Source organism: Elephantulus edwardii, unplaced genomic scaffold (assembly GCF_000299155.1).
Source record: "Elephantulus edwardii isolate Elephantulus edwardi_28Jun2011 unplaced genomic scaffold, EleEdw1.0 scaffold00010, whole genome shotgun sequence".
Taxonomy (NCBI): Eukaryota; Metazoa; Chordata; class Mammalia; order Macroscelidea; family Macroscelididae; genus Elephantulus; species Elephantulus edwardii.
In genome coordinates, this window is record NW_006399760.1 from 6,055,261 (window position 1) to 6,075,386 (window position 20,126).

General features: G+C 36.2%; 1 protein-coding gene across 1 annotated transcript in view; it reads right to left on the reverse strand.

Annotated features, from left to right (window-relative positions):
- The window catches only part of LRP1B (low density lipoprotein receptor-related protein 1B), a 2,414,068-nt gene that overhangs the window by 1,369,363 nt on the left and 1,024,579 nt on the right, over positions 1-20,126 (reverse strand). The window contains exon 8 of the mRNA XM_006880809.1: positions 3,347-3,569. Coding sequence (XP_006880871.1) covers positions 3,347-3,569 — 223 coding nt within the window. The remainder of the gene's footprint in view (positions 1-3,346; positions 3,570-20,126) is intronic.

Consider the following 20,126-nt stretch of genomic DNA (forward strand, 5'->3'; position numbering starts at 1 on the left):
ATAGTTTGAATCAGAGGTTCACATTGTGTAGTGGCCTGATGGGTAAAATTAGTTTTGCTGGCAACTAAATGACAGAAAGTTCAAATTCACCAACTGCTCTATAGGAGAAAAATGGGCAAACTTCTCTCATATGATTGACAGTTTCTTATTTTCTTGGTAATGTAACCCTACCTCTGCGTTTATTCCTTTTTAAGTCCCAACCCACTTAGCCTAGGAGTGTTTAGTGACTATATGGTGAATCTGCTGATTAACCTTTCTCCAATAAAGGTATCTTTTAAAAAATAGTCAGAGCCTCCTTACTGAATTCTTTTTCTAAGGAATACTTTCTCTACTGCTGTGTTCAGAAATAAGACTAGTTAATACCACAATCATTAAATTTATATTCTATTGATGACAAAGATGAAAAAAAATAAAAAAATTATTACCAATTTACTCAAATTAATATTGATTAAATTTGCAATCAAAATACAGTGATAATTACTGGGGACTAGAGTGTAAAATTTCTAGAAAAAAAAACCCTCAATATTAGGAAAACAAAGACTTGTTGATAGAAATGACATTATGCAATTTCGCAAAACAAATGATCTATTCTTTGTGAATAAGACCTTTTATCTCAAAACAAACTGCAAGTATAGATGTGAACCTCTCTAGAGAGAATACACAGGAATCAAATTGACTGCATAAGAGAAAATGGAGAAGTTCAGTATTATTAAAATAAAGCTAAGGTCTTGTTGACATGTATATTCAGGTTAAAGCTGAAGACAACAAAAACAATTTTTTTAGATATAAAATATGACTTTGAGTAGCTATTAGTAAATTTAAAAAGCATTCATTTAAAGAGCAGATTTAAACACTGGTTATTAATGACCAAAAACCATACAAGTCATGAGAGACATCAAAGATATCATACATGTCATGGTTAACTCCACAACAATATCATGCATACTGCTAAAAAGACAAGAAAAACGAAAACCCTAAAATGGATGTCAAAAAGACCCTGAAACCTGTTTTTGACATTGGATAGTAATGAAAAATGAAAAACAATGAAATACAAAGCTGAGCAGAAAGATTTCAATGGACAGCATGGGAAGACAGAGTATTTTAATGATGTAGAGCAAATGGCAGCCTGCTTATCATTTCTCAACTGAAAGAATTGAAGGAAAGCCACTTAAACCTTAAGTTACAGCTTAGAAGAATTGAATAGCATTATATTGGCAATATACTATAAGACATAGAGGAAATATATTGAATAACACAGAGGAAATAAAAGAAAAATGGAGTCAATGGATAAAAAAGAACAAATCTATGGTCAAGAGTTGCAAGAGGTAGCACATGCTCAAGATTTGATATTACTGAAGGCATAGCAAAAATCTCCCCAAACAAAAACATAAACAAACCCAACCAAAAATTACAACCACAACAAAAAAACAAGGTTCCAGAGAATAGCAGAGTACAAATTGAAATATTTTAGCAAATGGATGCAACACTGGAGACACTCACTTTAGTACACCAAGAAATCTGAAAGATTTCTAGTAGCAAAAAAAAAAAAAAACCCAACAAAAAACAACACCCTGAAAGAGATTCTTATATCTTATATGTACTCATCCTAAGAAAGGAAGTACAATATAAAGTAGAAAAAAATATAATTAAAAGATAAGCAAGTAGAATTTTTAGAAAAATCAGTACAAAAACTATCACTGCAGTATATTAACAGATAACTGCCATAAATCCAAGGCAGATTAAGAAGAAGATATAGAATATAAGATATTCCTATTGACATGAAATGGATCTTACCTTAAAGATGACAATAGTAGAAAGAGATATCTGTATGTCATTAACTGATAATTCTAATGAATTAGACTTTTATAAACAAATTATAGACAGTACTGTGAAAAATGGGAATTTCAGAACTTAGTGGTACTTACACGGAACCTGTATATAGACCAAGTATTTGTTTAAACAGAAACGGATGATACTAGATTTCAGAAAAAGAGTGCATCAGGGCTAAAACTTTCACCATATACATTCAATCTGTATGCTGAATAAATAATCGGAGAAGTTGAGCTATGTAAGGAAGGACACAGCATCAAGATTGAAGGAAGATGTATTAGCAACCAGCAATATGCAGATGACACAACCTTGCCTACTGAAATTGAAGAGAACTTAAAACACTTACTGATCAAGATCAGAGACCATATAGCCTTCTGTATGGAATAAGGTCAATGTAAAGAAAATGCAAATCCTTAAAGTAGACCAAAGGAAATATCAAAGCAATTATTGAAACTGTCAAGGATTTCATTTCACTTGGACCCACAGTCAATGCTCATAAAAGCAGCAATCGAAAAATTAAATGATATATTGTATTGATCATCTTTGCCTCAAAAGTCTCCTTTAAAGTATTAAAAATAAAAAGCAGGCATTTTGAAAACTAAGTTACAACTGATCTAAGCCATGATGTTTTCAGTTAACTCAAATGCCTATTAAAAATAGATAAAGGAAAAGAAAACTGAAGAAAATTGCTTTTGAGTTATAGCTTTGGTGAAAAATACTGAATTGACAACGGATTTCTAGAACAATGTACAAATTTATGTTGAAAGGCTCCATGGAAGCAAGGAGAGAGGAACTCTGTCTCATATGCTTAAAGCATGTTGTAAGGAGGGAGCAGTCAAGGGAGCTGTGGTGGCTTAGTGGTAAGATGTTGTGCTGCAATAAAACCAAAGGCACATGGTTCTAATCCACCAGCTGTTCCACAGGAGAAAGATGGGCACTCATCTCTCATGCAATTAACTGCTTCTGAAAACCCAATGGGTCAGCTACATGTCAGTTCCACTAGAAATTACACAACAACAACAACAACAACAGTAAATAGTTGGGAGAAAGCCAGCAAAAAAGATCACTAATTGATACAGCGACTAAGTAGTGTTTCAATGAGATTAATTGACACAGTGACTAAATAATGGGCTCAAACATAACAAAGATTGCAAAGGACTGGACATTGTTGCAATATGTTGTACATAGGGGTTGCTGTGAGTCAAATGGTAGCACCAAAGACCATAGCTTTTTTTTTAACTCAAATATTCTTTCCTTTCTTAATTAGAGCATCATCATCCTTGTTTGTTATTTATGCTCATTTGCATTGCTTTTTTAAAATTTCTTTTGTCTTGTAGTTGGGGGGAATAATAAACCTATGATATCATGGAATACATTCTGAAAAGAAAATTCTCTCATGTAGTAAATAAACCACACTTTTCTTTATTTCATTTGACATCAGGAGAAGGCTTCAAAGTGTAAATTTAGGTCTCATTCATTTTATGATATGATATTTTCGAACAAATATTGTACTTACTTGTCTGCCTTGAATGATGACATGTCTGTTTTTTCCTTGATAATCCACTACCTCCACATACTCCAAGTAAAGATCTACCCAGTAAACCAATTTGTTGACTAGGTCTAGTGCCAATGCAGCTGGCTGCTCTGTCTTCGAATCAATTATCCTTGTTCTGTTCATCCCATCCATGTCACATCGCTCTACTTTGGCCACATTCCCGTAGTCAGTAAAGAAAAGTTTTCTGTTGAAAGAAAGCTAAATGTTAACGTGAAAGGAAGTTACGGGGTGGTGGGAAGCATATTCGATGGAACCATCTGTAAAAACCAGAACTTTTTGTTCTAATTTATTTCAGTGGTTACATCTGTTAGCTCCCCATAACCATTTTCATATAATATGACTCATAAACAGAGAAATCTGTTAATGAATATTGCAGGGCGTAAGGGAGCAGGTTAAACAAAAACTGTAAAATATTCTCCCAAATGAATTACTACGGTGGTTTATTTTTGTATTAGGAGAAATATTTCTTTCTGCCTTACAAAGCCCTTGTACATTCACCAGAGGAGATAGTACGGAGCCCATTTAGTGGAAGTTTCAAAAGGAAGCCAAGTCAACAGGCCGGGGCACATGAGCTATTAGACATTATCTTCAACCTGAATTTCCAATTGTCTGGTAATGTTTGTCTCCTATAAAGCTATTATGTGGAGCTCAATGATGATATGAGTGGTAGAAAATAGCAAACCTGGAATGGAATTAAGCAGATGGAAAGGCAAATGTGCCGTTTGTTGCAATGGAAACAGAAATATAGATAATACCCCTGAAAACCAATCTCAGATTGTCCCAAATCACAAAATTCCATAAGAAACAACAGAGGCATTCCTTCTCATTGTAACTTTTGAACAAAGAGCTAAAAAAGAAAGTGGATCTCAACAAGAAACATTTCCTTGAAGCATTAACAGTGTCAGTCAAAGGTTTAGATGCACTTCCAACACTGCTTTTTCTAATATAGAATTAGTATGCACTATGTTTAGTAAACACAAATCAATTCCAATTAACCTGACAATATTTTAACAAATTACATACTCATGAGACTAAATTACACTGATAAATAGAAGATCATCCTACTTCAATTTAAATATAATCTCAAGAATAATATGATTTCTAGTGACTGAGGAATATGAAGACTACCTAGAGTAAAGAATATTTGATTTTACAAACTTGGAAAATTGGGGTTTCATTCTTTTCCCTTTACATTCCTGTATTATCTAACAGTATGTGGTATCTTTCAAGTTAAAAAATATTTATTTAAACTTTAATTTAGCTCTTTCTACTGTGAGAGACTCCATTTTGAAACATTAATGCATACTGTTAAATGATAGGGCAAGTGAGATTTTATTACAAGACTATATTTCTCTAAATGCCTTTTCAAGATTAACTTATCTCAGTAAGTTAAAAATTATTTTCCAAGCCACTCTATTTGAAGGCAAAAGTGCTTTATTAATCTTAAGACTAAATGAAAAGATTCTTGGTACAATGTTTTATTGCTATATAAGCCCCAAATTCTCTTGTCTTCTCCTTTCTGCCATTCTGAATCTTTCTTCATTTGTAGATCAATTTAATGGTTTTCTCAGGTGATTCTTTTGTAAGAAATGTCAATATGGGTTACATCTTAACAAAAGAACAGAAATCCTCACCTCTGGGCCAATAAGCAACACCATGTTAGATGAGAAAAAATTAAATTTATCAAGGATTTCATCTTAACTTGAAACTACAATCCATACCCTTGGTCATGCCAGCAGTCAAGAAATTCAAAGATATGTTATATTGCAAAAATGTTTTGTCAACATCTCTCCAAGATGCTGAAGAGCACTAATGCTAATTTGAAGACTAAAACACATTTTATTCAAGTCATAATCTTCTCAGTTACTTGCTATGCAACTGAAAATTGGACAATGAATAAGGAAGAAAGAAAAAAAATTGATGTTTGAGTTGTTGTTGTTGTTGTTATGTGCCGTCGAGTCATTTGCGACTCATAGTGACCCTATGTACAACAGCCTTATACCCTGCTCTATCCTGTGTCTATCGCACTGCCTTCGACACACCCATCCTGATTACCCCAGTCACTGAATCAATCCACCTCATAGAGGGTCTTCCTCTCCTGCACTGTCCCTCCACCCTACCAAGCATGATGTCCCTCTCCAAGGACCTGTCTCTCCTTACAACATGTGCAAAGTATGTCAGACGAAGCCCCAGAATCCTTGCCTCCAAGGAGTAGCCTGGTTTAACCCTCTCCAGGATGAATCTGTTTGTTTTCTTGGCAGTCCATGGTACATTCAATACTCTTCTCCAGCACCACAGCTCAAAGGCATCAATTCTCCTTCTATCCTCCCTAATCATTGTCCAACTCTCTGATGCATAACAAGGTTGTACACAGGGGTTCCAGAGGCCTGCTATTTCAGAAGTGGATGGCCAATCCTTCTTCTTAGTCTGTCTTAATCTGAATGTTTAGATTTAGAGGAGTATCTGACAGACAAGCAATATGTGGAGCAGTGAAAAATAAATCCCTTATTGTGGAGTGTCCCTGCCCTTAGCCCAGTGCCTTCACCCACTTATTTCCCAGCTCCACCCTCCACCAGGATTCCCATTCACTTCTACCAAATCCCTTCAGAATTTATCTTCCATTGTTTGAGTTGTTAGAGTACTGAATATTTAATGGGCTACAAAAAACAAACACTACCAAAAACCTAACCACCCCCCCAGAAAAGAACACCATTAAATACATCTTAGAGAAATTGAAACCAGTGTACTCCCTCAGGGAAGTATAGTGAAACTTTGACTCACACATTTTGGGCATTTATTTGGAGATGCCTGTCTTTGAAAAAAGACATTATTCTTAGAAATATGAAAGAAAGAAAAAGAAAGGAAGACCAGAAAAAGAAAGGAAGATCCTCAACAAGGTGGTTTGCCTCAGTGACTCTAACAATGGGAATAAGTATATCATAAGAGATAAGGAGAATGGCACAGCATAGAGGAAGTTTAGATCCATTTTCCATATAATTGCTATGAATCATAGTCATCAACTCAATGGCACCTAACGACAACAGTTGTTTTCTGGAATTCTTTGTCCCTATACCATAGTGTCTTCTCTTTAAAATTGTTATTCTTAACAGAACGTAACACGGAACATGGAAAACAATGCTAGAAACACTAGGAACCCAAAGAGTTCAGTAAAGCAAACAATTAAAATTATCTTCATAAGGTTTGGGAGGCCTGGTGATAAAGTGTTTAACTGTTTAGTTGTTAAACAAAAGACTGAGGGTTTTAAAATCCCATATATTCCAGTGAAAAAAGTATGATAATTTACTGCTTTAAGAAGCAACCTTTTAGACCCTATGGGGCCGGTATACTTTAGAACTGACTTAATGGCAGTGGATTTTATTTGGTTTCTGGCCTAATTTTCAATAAGAAAAGTAAGTCTAGAGAAAGACTTCTTGGAAATAAGTTTCAGATATTTTAAGTGGATGTGACCCTTCAAGAAAAGAAAGAGGAACATCAAAACAAGAAAGTTCAGAAAATGTTTTTAGAGAAAGACCAAATGAGGACGGTGGTTAAATAGTCAAAAAGATAACATGGACTTTCATTGATGTTTCAGAGAAAAGGGATATTCAGGAACTAAAGAATAAAGATAGCTGGTTGCATCATTAAAATTCCCGAGGGCTTCAATATTTCCTTGGTTTATCATAATATTTCTTTTTGGTCCACTTGTGAAGATTGTTAAAAGTTGTAATCTTTGATCTTTAGAAGGAAATACTAAAATCTCCTTATTTTTCTCCAACGAAGTTATATCATCTGCAAATCAAAGATTGTTAAAAAAAAATCTTCCTCCAACCCTGAGGCTGCACTCTTCTTCACACAGTTGAGTTAATCAAATTACTTGTTTAGCATAAAGTTTGAAAAGGTATGATGAAAGGGTCCAACCTGATGCATACCTTTCCTGATATTAAACCATGAATTATTCCTTTGTTTTACAAAGGGCATCTTCTCAGTCTTCTTGAAGGTTTTGCACAGAATAAAAGTTCTGAATTTCTATTCTTTGCAACCCAATCTATAATTACCTTGATCCACACAGTTAAATTTATTTGCATCAGTTGCATAGTCAGTAAAACACAGGTAAACATTTTTATAGTATTCTCTGCTTTCATCCAAGACCCACTTAACATCAGGAATGCTCTCTCTTGTTCTACATCCTCTGCTGGTTTTATTTTTGATCAGGTTTTATCTTCTGGCAGTTCCCTAGTTATGTACCACTCTAACCATTTCAAAATATCTTTAACAGATTTTACTTGTTAGGTGCCATTGAGTTTCCTATGACTTACTGACTTATAGTAACCCTATGTACAATAGCTCTGAAATCTGCCTTATTCTGCTCCAATCTCCAAAAAACTTAATCCCATTGCTCCAGTCACGGAATCAATCCATCTCATCCTAGGTCTTTCTCTCCTGTGCTGTCCCTTCACCCTTCTAAGCATGATGTCACACTCCAAGGACTGGTTCCTCATGGCCACGTGCCCAAAATATGTGGGAATGAGCCTCAAAATCCTTGCCTCCAGAAAGCAAACTGGTTTCACCCTCTCCAGGATGAAACTGTTCGCTCTCCTGGCAGTCGATGATATGTTCAACACTCTTCTCCAGCACTATAATTCAAAGGCATTGATCTTTTTTCTGTCATCTTTAGTTATCTGGTTCTCTATTGAATAGCAGGTAATTGTGAAGACCCAAGACTGTATCAGGGGCACCTTAGACTTCAGATGGACATTGTTGCTCTTCAGTACTCTGTAGAAAGGGCCTTGACAGCAAACTTTCCCAATGCAATTCATCTTTTGATTTCTTGACTGTCGGTGACAAGAGGGTTAAAAGTAGAACCAAGCAAGCTGAAGTTATCAACAATCTCAATCTCTTCTCCATCCATCATGAAGATGCCAATAGGCCCAGTGGTATGAATCTTTATTTTCTTGATGTTGAGCTTCACCATATTGAAGACTACTCTCCTTGACCTTCTGCAGTAAATGTCCTGTGTCCTCTTCAGTTTCAGCAAACAAGATTGCACCATCTACATAACACAGGTTGGTGATGAATCTTCCTCAAATACTGATGTCACATTTTTTTCTCCTAAAATCTAGTTTGCCACTTGATCTATTATGCATATAGATTGAAAAGATATGGAGCTAGGATGCATCCTGATGCACACCTTTCCTGATCCTGAACCACACAATGTTTCCCTGCAATGTTCTTATTACTGCCCCATGGTCCAAGTATAAGTTTTGCAATGAGCAAAATTAAGTGTTTTTGGATTTCCATTCTTCTCAAGGTTGGCCATGAATTGTTTTGATGCACACAGTCAAACGCCTTTTCATAGTCAATGAAACACACATAGACCTTCCTATGGAACTCCCTGCTGTCAACCAAGATCCATCTAACATTAGTTATAATAGCCCTAGTACCACAGAATCTTCTAAACCCAGACTGCATATCTGGATGTTCTCTGTTGATATTCTGTTCCAATCATTTCTGGATAATCTACAACAGGCTCTTGCTTGTATGTGATATTAGTAATATTGTTTGATAATTTCTATGTTCTGTTGGGTCCTCTTTTTTTTGAATGGGGATAAATACATAACTCTTCCAGTCATTTGGTAAGGTATTTGTACTCCAAATTTCTTGGCATAACCTGTTGAGCACGTCCAGGGCAGCTTTTTTTTTTTTTTTCTGGAAATATATCAAATGATATTCCATCAATTCCTGGGGCCTTGTTTTTTGCCAGTTCCTTCAGACCAGCTTGAACTTCCTCCTTTATCATCATTGGCTCTTGATTATATGCTATTTCATTAAATTGTTCTGTGTTAGCCAATTTTTTTTGGCATAGTGCCTCTGTGTCTCCATTTATCTTCATTTGATGCTTCCTAGGTTATGCAATATTCTGCCTTCAGCATCCTTAAGTATTGCAACTCAAAGATTAAACGTGTTTTTCAGTTCCTTCAGCCTAAGTAATGCAGAGCAAAATTTTCTCTTTTGATTTTCCAACTCCATCCAACTCCTTGCACATTTCATTACACTTTGTCTTCCCATACTTTGTATTGAAATCTTCTGTTCAGATGCTTAACTACTTTGTTTCTTCCCTTTGTTTTTGCTTCTCAGCATTGTAGAGCAATATTCTGTCTTTTCTGACATAAATCTTGATCTTTTCATTCTCCTCTGTCTTAGTAGTAATTCTTTTTTCATTTTTCATAATGATATTCTTGATATTCTCCAACAACTCATTCTAGTCTTCACTCATTAGTGCTCAAGTCTTCAAACCTGTTACTGTGATGGTCTTTACAATCTGGTGCAATAGATTTTATTTTCTTAGGTTCAGTTTGATCTTGTATATGAGTGTTTGATGGTATGTCCCATAAACAGCACCTGGCATAGTTTTCAGAGCTGATAGTGAGTTTCTCCTAGGATTTTCCCCCACATATGTAGTAAATATGATTGTTGTATAGACCATCAAGCGAAGTCCATGTATATAGCTGCCAATAATATTTTTTACAAAAGGTGTTTACAATGAATAGGCCATTGATCATACAAAATTCTATCATTCTGGCTCCATTCCATATATTGCAGCTATTTTACTTGAATGTGATAGTGATGAAATCATTCTATAATTTTCAAATTCTTTTGGGAGCAGCTTTCTTTGGAATAACTACAAATCAGAATCTATCCTAGAAACTAGTCCTGGTAACCATCTTGACATTGTTGTTCTTGTTGTTATGTGCCATCAAGTGACCTGCAACTCATAGCGACCCTATGTACAACAGCCCAAAACCCTGCTCTATTCTGTGCAATTCATATTGTCTCTGACACATCTATCCCCATTTTCCCAGTCACTTAATGAATCCATCTCATTGAGAGTCTTTCTCTCTTTCGCTGTCCCTCCACCCTCCTAAGCAGGATGCCCCTCTCCAAGGACTAGTTCCTCTTTGCAACATATCCAAAATATGTCAGATGAAGCTTCAGAATCCTTGCCTCTAAGGATCAGCCTGGTCTCATTTTTCTCTAGGATGAACCTGTTTGTTCTCCTAGAAGTCCATGATATATTCAATAGTCTTCTCCGGCACTACAGCTCAAAGGCACCAATTCTCCATCTACCATCCCTAGTCATTGTCCAGCTTTCTGATGCATAGCACGTAATTGCAAAGACTATGGCCTGGATCAGGCGTACCTTGGTCTCCAGACTGATATTGTTCCTTTTCAGTATATTTATCCTAACATAGACAAATAAATAAATCTGAAACAACATCTGTCCTTTTACATATTTCAGTTGGTATCCCATCAGAAATGTGTCTAGTGCCTTAAGTTACAGCTTGAACTTCATTAAATATTCTCAATTCTTGATCATATGCTACTTTCTGAAATAATTGAGTTTGAATACTGTAGTATCACAATTAATAAATACAAGGTAAACTTTTTAAAAGTGTAAAATCAAGAAAAAATTAACTAATGATATTAATGCAGTTGGGTTAAATGTCACTCTTTTTGGAAAAAAGTAATGCCTCTATCTAAAAAGAGTTAATATTGTTGTATGAACACTAACAACTCCTTAAGTTTCAAAGTCACTTGCAAGATAGAAGGGCTGAAGATTATTTCTTTTTTGTTTGTGAAACACTTGCAAAGCTTAACATGATTAAACACTATTAGAATTATAAAGAGCCATTTAAAAATTCATGTATTTTATAAGGAAATAATTTTCAATTATAGAAAATGATAAAGTTATTATAGCTCATGAAACTTCAATACCTTTCATTGATATTTACATTTTCCTAGATATTTGTCTACCTTTCTTTTTCATTTACTGTCTGAAACATTTGACAATGGATATGTAGATTTCATAACTTTGTATTCCTAAATAATTTAGTATGTATCTCCTATGGACATATCCTATCCTCTTGTTTAATGGCAGAAACTACTATATTAATCTTTTTGTGTCAATAGACTCTGTAGTACTTATCTGAATTTATCTTGCTGCATAATTATATACATATCTGGACAACAACCATTTGGCCAAATGACTGGAAGAGATCTATATTTGCTCCCATTCCAAAGACGGGTGACCCAACAAAGTGTGGAAACTAGAGAACAGCAACATTGATTTCACATGCAAGCAAGATATTTCTGAAGATTATCCAAAATGACTGGGACAGCACATCAGCAGAGAACCGCCAGAAATGCAGGCTGGGTTTAGAAGGGGTTGTGGTACTAAGGATATTGTAGCTCATGTTAGATGGATCTTAGCTGAAAGCAGAGACTACCAGAAGAATATCTGTGTTTCATTGATTAAGCAAAGGCATTTGACTGCGTAGATAATAACAAACTGTGGCTGACTCTGAGAAGAATGGGAATTCCAGAACTCTTGATCGTGCTAATGCAAAACCTATAGTTGGCCTAAGAGCCATTGGTCAGAACTGAGCAAGGAAACCCTATATGGTTCAAAATTAGGAAGGGTGTACTACAGGGATGTGTCCTATCTCCATACCTTTTCAACCTGTATGCAGAACAGATTATCCAAGAGGCTGGGTTCTATGAGGAGAGGTGTGGCATCAGGAATGGTGGAAGATCTATCAACAATCTGCGTTATGCAGATGACACAACCCTGCTTACTGAAAATGAGGAGGACCTGAAACTCTTGCTGCAGAGGGTCAAGGAGTGCAGCCTTTGGTATCGATAGAGGCTCAGTGTCAAGAAGACAAAGATTCTCACCACTGGACCAATTGGCAGCATCACGTTGGGTGGTGAAGAGATTGAGATTGTTAGCAACTTTAGTCTGCTTGGCTCCACAGTCAATACTCTTGGCAACAGGAGCCAGGAAACTAAAGAACACATTGGGATGGGAAAGTCGGCTGTTAGGGACCACTCCAAAGTACTGGAGAGCAATGGTGTCACTCTGGAGAATAAGGTGCATCTAATACAGGCCATGGTCTTTGCAATCACATGTTATGCATCAGAGAGTTGGACAATGACTAGGGAGGATAGAAGGAGAATTGATTCCTTTGAGCTGTGGTGCTGGAGAAGAGTATTGAATGTACCGTGAACTGCCAAGAAAACAAAAAGATTCATCCTGGAAAGGGTTAAACTGGGCAGCTCCTTGGAGGCAAGGATTCTGGCGCTTTGTCTGACATACTTTGGACATGTTGTAAGGAGAGACAGGTCCTTAGAGAAGAACACATGCTTGGGAGGCTGGAAGGATTGTTCAGGAGGGGAAGACCCTCTCTGAGGTGGATTGATTCAGTGACTGGGGTAATCAGGATGGGTGTGTCAGAGGCAGTGCAATTCGCACAGGATAGAGTAGGGTTAAGGGCTGTTGTACATAGGGTTGTTATGAGTCGCCAAAAAGTCAATGGCACATAACAACAAGAACAACATACTTATATGTATATATTTTCTGTGATGATCATGATGTTGACATTTTCAAAAGGCATACTTCAGTTTCACCAAAGAACATTCAAATTTGACATTGATTTTTTTCTCAAAATTAAATTTGGGTTATTCTTTTTAGTTAAGTAGAGTGGTTTTTTGTATTATTGCTACTTTCTTGAAATTTAAAATTCATAGGTAAATATGTGGCTCAGAAAGCCTATATAAAGATAGGTCCCAGCTGGGCCAGAAAAGACTAGTGTTTTATGAGCTCATTGATTATAGTATATTCCACCTAAGTCGCACATCCACAAACTCCTTACACCAGAATCTGTGTATCTTTTTTGCTGTCCTGTGTTCAAGGATTGCACTAAAGCACTATGTTGCCAAACTCCTGGTGTTTGCAGAGATCATAACCAATTTTTCCCAAGGTCCAATCTTATTAATGTTGTTGTTGTTGTTGTTATGTGCCGTCGAGTCGCCTGCGACTCATAGCGACCCTATGTACAACAGCCCTAAACTCCGCTCTGTTCTGTGCCAATCGCACTGTCTCTGACACTCCCATCCCAATTATCCCAGTCACTGAATCAATCCACCTCATAGAGGGCCTTCCTCTCCTGCGCCGTCCCTCCACCGTTCCAAGCATGATGTCCCTCTCTAAGGACCGGTCTCTCCTCACAACATGTCCAAAGTAAGTTAGACGGAACCTCATAATACATTGTTAAAATGGATTCTCACTTTGATCTTTTTTTCTCTTTGGTCTTTTTTGTGCTACAAATTACATTTTTATTACACCACACATCAGTAAATTTAAGATTATTATCCTTCATTCTGTATTCTATTCCATCTCCCCTGATTGCAACGCAAAGTTAAATTAAATACAATTTTCCAATTCCTCTCTCTATTTCTAAGGTAAGGCCAACTATTAGTCAATGACAGAGCTCTGGTGCTTAGTGATAAGGAATTATGCTGCAATGCAAAGGTACAGAGTGTGAATTCACCATCTGCTCCAGGAGAGAAAGAGAGGCAATCTCCTCTTTATTATTAACTGCCCCAGAAAATCCACTGGAGGGTCAGGTTTGAATCAGTTCTCACTTAATGGTACTCAACAACATGATTTCATGAAGTAAAGAGAGAATTCTTTCAAACTTTCAGTAATGAAACCAGTTGATTATTTCTAGTAAAATATAGTTTATCATTTTGCTTTCATACCTTATTGGGTATGGAAAATGAATTTTAATGTGCATCTTAGTTAGGTCTATGTGAGTTGCCCTGTTTTATTATAGATGTATTACTTTTATACAGTTGAGAACAGTTGAAACTAAGTATTGTTTGTAAACTTACCTGACATAAATCAAAAGTCACAAAGGGAGTGCTTGCAGACAATGATAGAGCACTGTGCTTACAGAGCTATGGCTCCAATCATCCTTACACTTTAAAGTAAAGCAATTGTTACATATATTGACATCTTGAAATATGTTTTCCTCCTGTTTAGATGATTTATAAAAGGCTTATCTTTGCCCATGATAGCCTTCTTAAAAGATAGCTGCTAAAAGTTAATCCAAAAGGACAAAAACCAAAGAATTCAACTTCAGAGTCATTTAACTACAAAATCAGCTCAGGTTTTGTTTATATTTTGCTGTACATTTTATATTTTGGTATAGCAATAAATGATGATGGAATAATGGTGTTTCAAAAAGTGCTCCAAATGCAATGGTCTAGCACTCATTTGCATTTTAAAACATAATGTTGCATAGCAAAATTTGTGTCACTAAAGATGAGCTACAATTAGGGGGCCAATCAAATCAGAGTTCAAAAATCACTGATTTATAATGAACTGGCAAACTTTATGTTTGATAATCACATGGTAATTTAGGTAAAATTATGTCTTTATATTACATAAATGTGGTGCCTATTTCTCTTAGAAAGTATTAATTAGAAATTTCACTAGCATTCTTGCTTTTATAATAATTCAGTTTGCTCTAAGTAATATTGTATTGTGTCATTTAATTTTGTAGGTAAAACTTGAATAAGAAAATAATTTTTACAATGTCTGGAATACTTATATTAAAAAAATGAGACTTTGGAGTAAGAGGTTTATTTTCAAGTCTATTAGCTCTAAGTACTTACAGGATGTACCTGATAAACTATTTTCTATTTCTAGCCAACAATGTTTAAGATAGTTATTTAGCATTTTTTTTTCTTTACTTGTTGGGAGGTTTTGCTTGTGTTTGAAAATATCTTTCTAGTTTTCTATTTTAAATTTATACATGAGCTCAGGGAAATTGAACTTGAGTTACAGACTATCACTCTCATCAGTCTACTCTACATTCTAAATACACCCCTATTAATGATTGCTCCATAAACATTCATGCATTTGATATATGAGTCAGAATGTCTCCCTGTTCAATGCTGCTATTTACTCACACATGCCCACTCATTTAAAGTTGTTGAGGATATTTCTGTATTCAATAATGCAGTACAATTCTCCCCACCCCATCTCCTTTCTGATCATAGAGAATTCTGTTATTTATAAGCCTATGGCATGAAAAGAAACAAACAAAATCCTCTAATTATACACTGAGATGAGTTTCTATAAATTTCCCTCTTGGTAAACTAACCCAGGAGGTGTGTAGTCCAAGTACCTGAAATGAACCATAATAAGGTGAGCAGGCCAACGGAGGGCAAGAAGGAAAGTAGAGCATCTGAGGAAACCATGAGGCAGAGATTATGGTTGAAAGAAAGATGTAGCTCCTGAAAGATGAACTCTTCATGACACATTGAGTCTAACTTTGTCTTATTTTTAGGTCATGAACCGATTAGGTTATTTCTGTCTTCATGAAGATGTTTATTCATTTGAAATACTTAACTGGTTTTCTGGATCTGGAAGTTAAAATCCCATGCCTAAACCACTGCATTATTAACTCTATTATTAATTTGCTTGGCTCCACAATCAACATTCTTGGCACCAGCAGCAAGAACATTAAAAGACAAATTGCATTGCAAAAGTCTGCTGTCAGAGACTTCTCCAAAATACTGCGGAGCAATGACATCAGTTCTGGAGACTAAGGTGCACCTTATACAGGTCATGGTCTTTGCAATCACTTGTTATACATCAGAGAGCTGGACAATGACTAGGCATGATAGAAGGAGAATTTATGACTTTGACCTGTGGTATTGGAGAAGAGTATTGAATATACCATGGATTGCTAAGAAAACGAAAAGGTTTTTCCTAGAGAGGGTGAAACCAAGCTGCTCCTTAGAGGCAAGGATTCTTAAGTTTCATCTGACGTACTTTGGGCATGTTGCAAGGAGGTACCAATCCATGGAGAAAGACTCCATGCTTGCTAGAGTGGAGAGATAGCACAGGAGAGGAAGACCCTAGATGAGATGGATTGATTCAGTGACTCAAGTTATTCATTATTATCCCTTCATACTTTTTGCTTTATCTTATATATTCAGCTCATTATCTTAACCCATCCATTCTGTCCTAAAGGACATCTTAATTTTCATTATTTCATTAATTCTCTACTCCTTTACAACAAACCAATCAATATCATCTTTTGCTTAGGATTTATGTATTATCCCCATTTATAAATTCTTTTCTAAAATATTTTACTTTTTACTGATTTATATACAAAGTTCTCAAAGTTCAGATGCATCGTTTTCACACTGTATCTTTCCCCTTTCCTTTCTCAATCTCTCCTGCCACCTATCAAATTCTGTGAGTTTATGTTTAAGCCCCCTACTTGGATCTTCGTATACACTCTATACAGTGTTTGTCTTTAATAGACTGAGTTACTTCACTTAGCATAATGCTTACCAGTCCCTCCCATGTGAGGTAGTACTTTACAATATTATTGCTCCTGTGTGCTGCATAGTTTTCCATCTTGTGAATGTACCATAATTTTTCAATCCCTTCCACTGTGGTAGGGCAATTAGGCTATTCCTATGTTCCTGCTATGGTGAATAATATTGCTATGAATTTTGGTGTACAAGTCTATGTGCCTCAGTTCTCATTTTCCCAGGGTATATCCCAAGCAAAGAATAGCTGAGTCATATGGAATTTTTATGTTCAATTTTTGAGGAAACACCAAACTCACTTCCAATGGGATTGTACTACCTTATAATCCCACTAACATTGTATATGAGTTCCTATCTTGCCACATCCTCTCCAACATTTATTACTTGCTGTCCTGCTAAACTTTGTCACTGCTAGTGGGGTAAGATGGTATCTCATTGTGGTTTTGACTTTCCTCTCTCTTATCACCAGTGATTTAGAGCATTTCTTCACATGTCTGCCGCCCATCTGAATTTCCTCCTCTGTAAAAAGATTTTCAATGTCTTTAACCCATTTTGCAATTGGATTATCAGTCATTTTCTTCTGGAGGTGTCCTTTAGGATTCTGTAAACTTTTGTTATGAGACCGTTGTCTGAGACGGTATAGCCAAATGTTTGTCAGAATGTTTTCTTTTCACCCTGTTGGGAAAAGTTTTTGATGAGCACAGAGATTTAATCTTTAGAAAGTCCCATTCATCAATATTATCCTCTTCAGACTATGTGTTTCTGGCTGTATTTGGCAGTCCCTTTATACCATAGACCTTCTAATGTTGATTCCATTTTGTCTTTTGCAATCTTTATGATTTTGGGCTTTATTCTGAGAGCTCTGATCCACCTTGAGCTGATTTTTGTTTATGGTGTGAAATGTGGATCCTGTTTCAGCTTTATGCAGGTGCAAGTCCAGTTTTGCCTGAATCATTTGGTGAAGAGGTTATCATTTCCCACCATTTGATAGGTTTTATTTCCTTGACAAATATCAGTTGACCATCAATAGATGAGTCCATTTCTGAGTTCTCAATTTTGTCCCACTGATTTATGTGCCTGTCATCATACCAGTACCATGCTGTTTGGTTACTACTGCTGTGTAGTAGGTTTTGAGGTTAGGGAGTGCTATGCCCAAGGGCTCAACAAAAACCTATTAGAGCTAGTAGATGAATTTAGTAGAGTGGCAGAATACAAGACCAATATCCAAAAATCAGTAGTATTCCTCTACAGTAATAAAGAAAACTCAGAGAAGGAAACCAAGAAGGCAATACCATTTACAATAGCCAACCACAAATTGAGATACTTGAGAGTGAACCTAACTAGCAACACACACACAAAAAAAAAAACAAAATAAACTACAGAACATTTTTACAAGACACAATAAAAGACCTAAAGTAATGGAAAAACCTGCACTGTTCAGTGATAGGAAGACACAATATTGATATTGTGAAAATGACAAACATACCAAAAGCAATCTACATGTTCAATACAATCCCAATCCAGATACTAAATTCATTTTTCAAGAAGATTGAGAGGGAAATTAGAAAATTTATTTGGAGAGGCAAAAGATCCCAAGTAAACAAAACATTGCTGAGAATCAAAAATGAGGGGGGAAGCATAGCACTCTGTGACCTGAAAACCTAATACAGTAATAACCAAAACAACATGGTCCTGGTACAATGACAGGCACATAGAACAATGGAATATAATTGAGAACCCAGATAGACCCAGTTATCTATGATCAACTGATATTTGACAAAGAAATCAAAGCTATCAAATGGGGAAATGAGAACCTCTTCACCAAATGGTGCTGGCAAAACTAGAGTTCCACCTGCAGAAAGTTGAAACAGGATCTACATCTCACAGCATACACAAAAATCAACTCAAAGTGGATCAGAGAACTGGGAGTAAAGCCCAAAACCATAGTGGTAATAAGAGACAAACTGAAATCAAGCTTAGGAGTGCTATTTCAAAGTATAAAGATACTGTCAAATATAACCAGAAATGCACAATCTGAAGAGGATAAAACTGGTGCATGAGACCTTCTAAAGGTTAAATCCATGTGTGCATCGAAAACTTTTTTCCAACAGGGTGAAAAGAAAACTTACAGACTGGGGACATTTGGTAATGCCATCACAGACAAGAGTCTTATAATAAAAGTTTACTGACTACTCCTGGCCCTCCAAAATTAAAAGACTGATAACGCAATTACAAAACTGGCAACAGATATGGAAAGAATTTTCACAGAGAAAGATATTCGAATGGCAAACAGAAACATAAAGAAATGCTCTAAATTACTGGCAATAAGAGAGATGCAAATCAAAACCACAATGAGGTACCATCTCACTCCAGTAACAGTGGCAAAGTTTAACAGGGTAGCAAGTAATAAATATTGGAGAATATATGAGAAATGAATTCTTATGCATTGTTCATGGAATTGTAAAATGGTACAACCACTCTGAAAGGCAGTTTGGAGCTTCCTCAAAGGCTGGACATAGAAATTTCATATGACTCAGCTATTCCACTACTTGGAATATACCTTGAGAAAATGAGAACTGAGATACAAACAGAGATTTGTACACCAGTGTTCAAATAAGATTTTTAATGGCATCTCCTGAATACTTCCTGTCTGTGGATACTAGATTTATTATTACACTTGAATTCATTCCTGGGGTTTGCCCTATCCAATATATTTAATGTCTTTGTTTATTGCAAATGAAAAGGAATATGTTCATTTTAAATTTAAAAATAGAAAACTGTCCCCTGTATGGACTACAGTGACTTGATGATCAGAGGGAAAGGTATTTTTGGTAGTTTTGTAGTAATAAACGGATAGGAACAGAAGAGAGAAGAGACGCCCAATAAGTATTTCACGTACTCATTTAATAGTTGCTGTGTGCTATCAAGTAGGGACAGAACCCATAGCTGACCCTCCAGTGGATGTTCAGAGACAGTTAATTGTACTAGAGGAGATTGTCCATCCTTCTTCTGAAGAGCAGCTAGTGAGTTTAAACCACGTGTTTGGTGTTGCAGTGTTGTTTCTTACCACTAGACCACCAGAAAACCTTGTCCAAGTAGTTTACTCTGAAATAAATCTTCATAAGTAAATAAAATGACATGATAAATTATTTTCTGTATTGACATACTGTTGTTGTTGTTATGTGCCATTGAGTCGTTTGCGACTCATAGCGACCCTATGTACAAGAGCCCTAAACGCTGTTCTATCCTGGGCCAACCTCGCTGTCTCAAACACATTCATTCCCTTCTTCTCCTGTGCCGTCCCTCCACTCTCCCAAACATGATGTCCCTCTCCAAGAACCAGTCCCTCCTTGAAACATTCCCAAAGTATGTCAGACGAAGCTTCAGAATCCTTGACTCCAAGGAGCATTCTGGCTTCATCCTCTCCAAGACAAACCTGTTTGTTCTCCTAGCAGTCCTTGGTATATTCAACACTCTTCTCCAGAACCACAACTCAAAGGCATCAATTCTCTTTCTATCATCCCTATTCACTGTCCAACTCTCCAATGCA